Below are 8,901 nucleotides of genomic sequence, written 5' to 3'. Positions count from 1 at the left end.
CTTCGTCCTGGGTCCATAAGAATCACCTTCTGGCCTTGTCTATCTCTCGTATGATCTTCTTAGGGACCTTGAGCACAGTCATGGCGAATGTGGGCAGAGCAGAGAGCACGCTACGAACCAGAACTCTCTTACGTGCCAAGTTGAGCAGCCTTCCTTTCCATCCCGCCAGCCGCGCTTTTATTCTGTCGAGTATGAACTGGAAGTGAACCAACCTCAGCCTGGTCGTCGAGATCGGCAAACCAAGGTAAGTCATTGGCAAACCAACCAGAGAGCCACCAAAACCCTGTAGCACTTCCGACAAATTGATGTCGTCACACCTAATAGCAGCCACGGATGATTTACTTTGGTTGAGATGCAGCCCCGTGGCCTCCCCAAAGTTTGTCAGCAGGCCAAGCAGCGTGTCAACCTCGGGCTTGGATGGGTTGGCAAAGATAACTGCGTCATCCGCGTAGAGGCAGGCTCTCATACTTGTACCCCGGCCCGGCAACCGAGCCAGTGTCCCCCTCTCCGCTGCCGCAGCTAGCAGGCGATGGAGTGGATCAATGGCGATGATGAAGAGCAACGGGGAGAAAGGGTCTCCCTGACGCAGGCCTTGGCGGTGCCAGAACTTCTCTCCCGGCTCGCCGTTCATCAGGATGGAGGAGGAAGCCGTTGATAGCAGCATGGTGGTCCAGTCCCTCCAACGTGAGTTGAAACCCAATCTCTGCAGGAGCTCCAGCAAATATTCCCAAGAAACTGAATCGAAGGCTTTAGCAATATCTAATTTGAATAGGAGGGCCAGTTTTTTGTCTCTATGAAGCGCTCTAACACAGCCCTGCACGTACTGATAACTATCATGGATACACTTGCCCTTCTGGAAAGCAGTTTGTGCCGGGGAGATCAGGTCCTTGAGTTTTGCAGCCAGCCGCATGGATAACACCTTAGCAATCAGCTTCGACACGGAGTGAATGAGGCTGATAGGCATGAAATGATGCATCTCCGTTGCCCCGTCCTTTTTTGGCAGTAGTGCTATGAACGCGGTGTTCAGTTCGTTGAAGTTTGCCCCCGCTAGGTTGTAGAATTTCTGAAAAACCGCCATAATGTCGTGCTTGACGATGTTCCAACAAGCCCTGAAAAAACGCCCGGTGAAGCCGTCCGGTCCAGGCGCTTTTTCCGCCGGCGAGGCCTGGACTGCCGCCCACACCTCAGGTTCGGTGAAGGGGAGGTCGAGCCTAGACATGTCGATTTCCGGTAGGCGCAGCTCATCCCAGTTCAGTGTGCAGGAGCGATGTCGTAGCCTTCCCAAGCACTTCGTATAATGATCGCGCGCGGCCGAGGCCTTCGCCTGGTGTTCTGTAATTTCAGCGTTGCCCACCTTGATGGAATGGATGTAGTTTTTCCTCCTTCTAGCTCTGATTTTTGCATGGAAGAATTTTGAATTTGCGTCACTGTCACAGCCCTAGCTTTGGCCTTTGCTTGTCATTGCATATGCATCCATGCATCATCTTAAATTCAAGGAAATTGAATTGAGGGAATTCTCAAGCCTCAGAAATCTTTTAAAAAATGATCAACATTAAAATATTTTCAAATGAGCCCAACAAAATGTTCCTGCTAATCCCTGAAAATATTGGCAAGAGCTAAAATTCAAACCAAAATTTTTGGAGAAATATTTATTTTGGGCATTTGAAATTTATTGAATAACTATTTGCATTGGATTTATAATAGCTATGTATTTAATATATGTCCAATAATTCTGATTTTTAGTGTGGGGCTTTGGAACAATCCAACTAGTTCCTACAATAATTTTCAGAAGAAAATAAATTGATTTGGTTCAAAAACCAAATTAAAACAAATGTCAGAAATAGAAAACAGAAACAAAAGGGGAAAAGGGTTTTACCTGGGCCTTACCTGACGCTCACCTGCAGCCCAAGTGGCTAGGCCATCCCACCTCCCGGGCTCCTGTCGCCTTCCTCCTCCTGCAAGTAGGAGCAGGGGCGCGTGGTCGCCGCGCGCGCCAGCTCCTGCTTCCACCGCGACGCCTGGCTCTTCTGAGGGCGCCACGGAGACGCCCAGAGACCCCTCTCTCCTCTCCCTCACTCGCCGCTCTCTCTCCCGACCTCTTCCCCCTCCTCTGCTCCCTCTTCCTCTCTGCCCGAGCGGAGCTCGTCGACGCCGCTCGCCGTTGCCGTGGCCACCGAGCCCCCCTCGCCTAGCTAGGATGTCTAGCAGCACCGCCATCGTCTCCTACGTCCCCTCGACGAAGGAAGAAAGCCCCGACGCCTGGAAGCGTCGCCATCGAGCTCGTCCCCGCCGCCTCTGGCCGGAGATCGCCGGCGTCGATTCGCCTCGTCCAGAGCATCCCCGAGGCCGTTGACCTGCCCTGTCACATCCCCTTCGTTCCTGTCTTCTAGCTGCCGTCCCACCATGCCGAGCGCTCCTCGCCGCGGGCCATGGTGCCGTCGCGGCCACAGCTGCTGTAGCTCGCGTCCGAGGCCGTCGTCATGCTCATCACACTCCCAGGAGCCGATAACTCCCACCAACTCTTCTTCCCGCACACCACAACGCTGCCTCGGCCAACCCCGTGCGGGCGCCGCCGCGGATGTGCTCCCCGCCATCGTTCTGGTTCACCCCGGCTCGAGCTAATGGCACCATTGGACGCGGATGAGTCGCAGCTGCACGTAGAGCCCCTCCGCCGCCGATTTGGTCGCCGGAGGGCAAAACCCGAGCAACGCCGCCGTCTCTGGACGTCGCCGGCGACTAACCGCCGACCTAACCCGGCTGTTAGGAGCTAATCACCCCACTAACTACCACCTGAGTCAATGACAGCCGGGCCCCACTGCCTAATTAACCAGCTAACAAAAATAGATTAAGATTAATCTAAACACGATGGACCCACGCGTCAGCTTTGACTATGCTGACGTGTACGTTGACCCGGACCCACTGGTCAGCCTCTGTTCTTGCCCTATTACACTGACATACGGGACCCACGCGTCAGGTTTGACCTGGACCGTGGCCCGTTGACCTGCTGACGTCAGCATGATGTCATGCTGACGCAGTATTGGTTTTCTGGATTTAAAATAATTCAGAAAATTCCAGAAAATAGTATAAACTTCTAAAAATCATATAAAATCAACCGTAGCTCAGAATGAAATAATTTATATATGAAAAATTATCAGAAAAATGCAATCTATCCATCTGTATCATTTTCATGCATGTCAAACTAAGTTATACCTGCTGTATAGGTGAAAACATGATAATGACATTATAAATGCTAAATATGGAGTTTGCATATGAACCCTTAGTTCATATGGACCTCATTTAAACTGTTGCTAGATGCATTAGTGTAAATCGTAACATTCTTGACATGTCATGACCATGCATCATATTGTCGCATTGCATTGATTGTGTCCTTCTCTGTTTGCCGGTAACCGTCCCCTCTCAGTAGCCGGTGCTCCGATGACGTGATCGATGACACCGATGAAGAACTATAATATCTTCAGAAGTGCCAGGCAAGCATAACCCCCTTGTTCATTCCGATACAATCCCACTCTCTCGCTCCTGCTCTCTTTTACTGCATTAGGACAACAATGATTCATCTGTTACTTGCTGTGGTAGTTGAGCCCCTTTCCTCTGCATGACGTGTCATTGTCACAGTAAATAGATGAAACCCACTAGCATGAGTAGGAGTTGTTTGAGCCCTGATGTGCCTACTCATTCATGCTTGTTTGTCATGCCTGCTATTGCTTAGAGTTGTGTCAGGTCTGATTCATCGGGAATGAATTGGAAAGTTGTGAACATGTCCTACTGTGTGAGAGCTAAGTGTGTGAACACGATTTGGTAAAGGTAGCGGTGAGAGGCCATGTAGGAGTACATGGTGGGTTGTCTCATTGAAGCCGTCCTCAGGAACTGAGTGCTGTGTTTGTGATCTATGAACAGTTACTACCACACATTGGGTTCCGGTAACTCGACCCCTCTCGGCTTATTAACCGCCTCGATCTCTGTCCAGGAGTTGCAACTAGTTTCTGGTGTTTGTAGGTTGTGTTAGTAGTCTACCAAGTGGTACCCAGTACAGGTGGGCTTGGGACAGACTAGGCACCGTGGCACGGTGTACCAAGCGTAGATCCATCCGTCGAGGTGGGCTTGGGAACCCTGCACACATCGTTTGGGGACGTGAGCGACACCCCGGCCGGATCTCCTTGCGGATGGAACCCGAATAGGCGATAAACCTGGACGAGAGACTTGTGTGGTTAGTCAGGTCGTGGCCGACTCCCTCGCCAGGCTTCCGCTTGAAGGTTGCCGAGGTACACGACGTGTACATGGTGGTAAGTGGCGAGAGCGTGTGTGAAGAAGTACACCCCTGCAGGGTTAAGATCATCTATTCGAATAGCCATGTCCGCGGTAAAGGACTTCTAGGTTGCCTATAACAGTTCATAGACAAGTGAAAGTGGATACTCTAAAATGCGCAAGATAAGCGTGAGTGCTATGGATGGCGTTCTCGTAGGGAGACGGGAGCGGATCCATAGTGGAGTATTGATATGGTGAATATGTGGACTCGTGTGCGCCACCTCAAAAGGGTTACTTGCAGTCGTAGTTCAGGATAGCCACCGAGTCAAAGCTGGCTCGCTGCAGTTAAACTCCACCACCCCCTTTGTTGATACCGATGCACATGTAGATAGTTCTGATGTAAGTCTTGCTGGGTACATTTGTACTCACGTTTGCTTATTTTATGTTTTGTAGAGAGACGTCAGTCTCGCTATTAGTTCCGTGTGGACTTCGCCGTTTAGCTTGATACCTCAGCTACGATCTTGTGCCCTCGGCAGGATCTGGTAGATAGTCAGGCTTCTCAGCCTTTTTCATTTGTAGTTGTCTCTACTCAGACAAGTTAAGCTTCCGCATGTGCTTGTTGCTTGTATGCTCTGAATGTTGGGTCATGAGACCCATGTTTGTAATATCTGGCTCTTCGGAGCCTAATGCATAGATACTCTGAGTCGTAGAGTCTTGTTGTGATGCCATGTTGTATTTGCACATATCGAGCATATTGTGTGTATGATTGAAATGCTTGGTATGTGTGGGATCCGACAACCTAGTTGTTTATCCTTGGTAGCCTCTCTTATGGGGAAATGTAGTCTTGTGCTTCCATGAGCCATAGTAGTCCGCTACAGCCCGGTTCACCGGAGTCCTGCTAGCCCAGCACTACTGCTCCGGAACACTTGACTGGCCGGCATGTGATTCACTTCGTTCCTGTGTCTGTCCCTTCGGGGAAATGTCACGCGGTGACATCCGGAGTCCTGCCTAGCCTGCTACAGCCCGGTTCACCGGAGTCGTGTTAGCCCAGTGCTACAGCCCGGATTCGCACGCTGCTGCCGACATGCTCGATGTTGATTCATGTATGCCTGTCCCCGTAAGTTAGTGCCACTTTGGGTTCACGACTAGTCATGTCGGCCCGGGTTCTCTGTCATATGGATGCTAGCGACACTATCATATACGTGAGCCAGAAGACGCAAACGGTCCCGGGCCATGGTAAGGCGACACCCGTGGGAATACCGTAAGTGAGACCGCAAAGTGATATGAGGTGTTACCAGCTAGATCGATGTGACTTTGAATCAGGGTCCTGACAGTCGCCCGCTTTGAGCCACATGATCCTGGAAGCTTGTCTCTTTCTAGCTCTCTCGATGGCAGCCAACCCGATCACCTTGAGCTTAAGCTCCTTGCGCAGCAGGCACTCCTGCTCCGTCAGGTTTCTGGCCTATTGCGCCATGTCCAACTGCAAGATCACCGCGTTTGCGATGTGGAACTGCAGTTTGGCGCCTCCAAAGAGTGATCTGCTCCAGATTTTTAGGTCAGCCCCAACCCTCTGTAGTTTCCTGCTGATGCGTATGAAGGGGCAGTCGTGATTCACCGGCCGATCCCAGGCGTGTTGCACCGTTTCCTGGAAGTGTGGGAATCGCGGCCAAAAGTTCTCAAACCTGAACCTAGCCTTCCTGATCGGAGGCGCTCCATTAGCTAGCAGGAGAGGGCAGTGATCAGAGAAGGAAGTTGAAGCCGCTGTGCGCAACACATCAGGGAACATGTCCTCCCATGCCAACTTGCAAAAAATCTTGTCGATACTGCATAAGGTTGGGGATTCTCATTCACTACTCCAAGTAAACCGCCTGTTTCTACACTTGACTTCTCTAACCCCTGCAATATCAATCGCCCGGCAGAAACGACCCATCATTCTTCTGTTGATCAGACCGTTGCTTTTGTCTCTGGCCTGATATATCATGTTGAAATCACCGTTGAGCATCCATGGTTCAGATGGGGGAGGGGCCGCGCTGGCTACTTCAGATAGGAAGTTTGCCTTCTGTTCATCCAGTGAAGGCCCGTAGACAGTTGTCATCCAAAACAATTCGCTGCTGCCGACGATCTCTACCCTAACCGTGATGGAGAAGCTAGGAATCATGTGTGTGACGATGTTAACTATTTTCTTATCCCAGAAGATGGCTGCACCACCTCTAGTACCCGTTGCGGGCAGGACGACACCGCCCTGAAGTGAAGGGCCCCCTACTTCTACTGCTAGCTGCGTGGTCCAGGATTCGGTCTTAGTTTCCTGCAGATTTAGAATTGCAATTTTGTTTGTGTGCGCCACCTCGCAAACGGCCGTGCGCTTTGCTGGGGAGTTTAGGCCCCTCACGTTCCAGGACATGATTCTGAAATTTGTATCAATCATGGGGACAGGCGATATCTCTTCGTCGACTAAAATAACTACTGAAGGAAACAAGCACGCACACACATGCCTTACAATCCTACGGGGAGCGATGCCGGCCACCAATAGGCCCCAAATTCTGGCGCCGTCTAACTACCTCTACCTTACAGAGAGCACAACACATGGGAATAAAACCTAACTCAAGCTAGTTTAAGACCAACCGTCGATGAAGACTACGAAGGACGACTAACATGATCACACCGTAAGGACGTCATCGTCGTTCGCTCCGGCCATGCCGGCAGCGATCTTCAGGGCCTCATAGTTCAGTCCTGTGAGCTTGGCAATAGCAGCGATGTCCTTGGAAGTTAGCGGCTCCTGGAAACGCTTGAGAAGATCAGCAGTAGCCTTGGGTGTCATCTTGTCTTTTGGCCCGAGCCCACCGAGCTCCTGGATGAGGCGCATCGCCACCCTCTGAGCGACCGGGACCGGACAGCCCGCCGCTGCCTGCCTTGCACTGCGGCAAGAAGGGGCGGAGGTGGCCCACACCTTGGGTGGTGCAGAAGGACGCGGCCGCACCGGAGGACTGGGCAGGACGGCCTGGAGCACCAGAGCGAAGAGCTGCAGCACTCCCTCGCGGCTGTTGCCGTCTGCCACCTCGTGGATGTTGGGGTCTTGTCCTCCGCCAATCTGCAAGCAGTCCACCTTCTGCGTGATCGCGTCAACATGGAACCCCACCGCGGGCAGAGCCGGCGAGCTGATGCAGGGGCTGGAGAGCGGGGCGGATAGGTCGGCGATGCACGGGAGGATGTCATCATCTTCGTGAAACTCTTCTGTCACACCAGCACGTGTGCGGGCATGCGGAGGCGAGCGTCCACCATCTTCAAAGGCCAGCGGGGAGTTGAGGGCGTCGAGCATGGCGTTTTCGATCTCGAGCTGCATGATGTCCGTGCGCGGGGGGGGGGGGGGGGGGGAGAGCACGCGACCACCGGGGAATGAGAAGAATGCGGCCACGGGGTCCAACTCCTGGGTGTCACAACGCGGGGCCGCCGCCACCGGGCGGAGAGGGAGCGGCGGGGTAGCCCGCAGCGGCGGCGCCTCGGCCTCTGCCTTGCTCTTGGCGCGTCCCCGTCCCTGATTGTTGTGCCGCCGTCCCGCCGGAGTCCTGCTGCGCCGTCTTGGTGCCGCCTCGATGACGTCAGTGGACTTGCCCTTGGCGTGGCATGAGTTGACCAGGAACGCATCGTGCCACGAGCGCCGCTGCCCGCTGGCGCCATCTTCGTCGTGGTCGCGCCGCTCCGTCCGAGGGGCCGCCCGGCAAGCAGTCGTAGCCAGCCAAGCATCCGGACGGCGACCCTGCTCCTGACCGTCTTCAATGCCGCCCGTCCAGGAACCAGGCTTGACGCGGGGGAAGGGGCAATTGTCGTCGTCATCGGAGGAGGGGAGCCCGCTCTGGCCCAAGTGCGAAGAGCGCGGCGAGAGCGGGGTCCAGTCTTCAACTCGATCCACGTGCAGCAGCAGGTCGTAACGGCGCACGCTTTGGGCGGGGGGACGCGGCGATCCGGGGGGGATTAGCCGAGGATCTCATCGACACGGCCCGCTCCCCTCTTGAGCACCCAGAACGCCCGCTTGGTTGGGATGTGCGCGACATCCCAGGTCCAGAGCCAGCACGCGAAGGTTCTCGTGTGGCCCCGCTCCAGCATCCTGCTGTCGAGGCGGTTGATGCGGCCGAAGTCTCCGAACGCCTCTTCCGCGCCCTCAAGTGACCAGAATTGCATCGGGAGGTCCTCAACGACGATGGGACATGCAGGGGCAGCTTCATGATGGCAGCGTGGTCGTCCTCTTGCCAGGCGCGGATGAAGAACTTGGCGCCGTCCACCCGCAACACGCCGCGTCGTACAGCATCATCACGGTGCTCCAGGAGGTCGAAGTGGACCAGGAAAGCCTCCGGTGGTGGGAGGTGACACGCAGCTGCAACGGGGGGGGTGCCCAGCTGCGCCTCAATGGCCTTGCCCACCGCCATGGGATTGGTGGAGTGGACCCCGTCGGCGGTGGTGAGGGTGACGGCGTGCAGGCGCAGGACGAGCTCCTCACGCTCAAGCATGGGAGAGGCGACCACCACCTTGTTGCTGACGCGTGGGCGCTGCGAGGGGTCGCAGTGGAGGAAGCGGTCCATGGTCGGGGAAGGCGGAGGAGGGCAGGTCGGCGAAGGGAAGCGGAGGCACTCGTGCACCGGAGCC

The 8,901-nt window shown here is 54.4% G+C and overlaps 1 protein-coding gene and 1 pseudogene across 1 annotated transcript; both read right to left on the bottom strand.

Annotated features, from left to right (window-relative positions):
• Positions 1-6,106: 6,106 nt before the first annotated feature.
• Positions 6,107-6,688, bottom strand: LOC141027180 (uncharacterized). Its single transcript, XM_073504160.1, has one exon. The coding sequence runs from the start codon at positions 6,686-6,688 to the stop codon at positions 6,107-6,109; it is 582 nt and encodes a 193-aa protein (XP_073360261.1).
• Positions 6,689-6,919: 231 nt separating this feature from the next.
• LOC109755832 (uncharacterized) lies at positions 6,920-8,439 on the bottom strand (annotated as a pseudogene).
• Positions 8,440-8,901: the final 462 nt, after the last annotated feature.

Source organism: Aegilops tauschii, chromosome 7 (assembly GCF_002575655.3).
Source record: "Aegilops tauschii subsp. strangulata cultivar AL8/78 chromosome 7, Aet v6.0, whole genome shotgun sequence".
NCBI lineage: Eukaryota > Viridiplantae > Streptophyta > Magnoliopsida > Poales > Poaceae > Aegilops > Aegilops tauschii.
This window is presented reverse-complemented; position numbering and strand designations above follow the sequence as displayed.

Coding starts and splice junctions, on each gene's coding strand:
- LOC141027180 (XM_073504160.1), bottom strand. CDS start 6,688: ATGATTGATACAAATTTCAGAATCATGTCCTGGAACGTGAGGGGCCTA.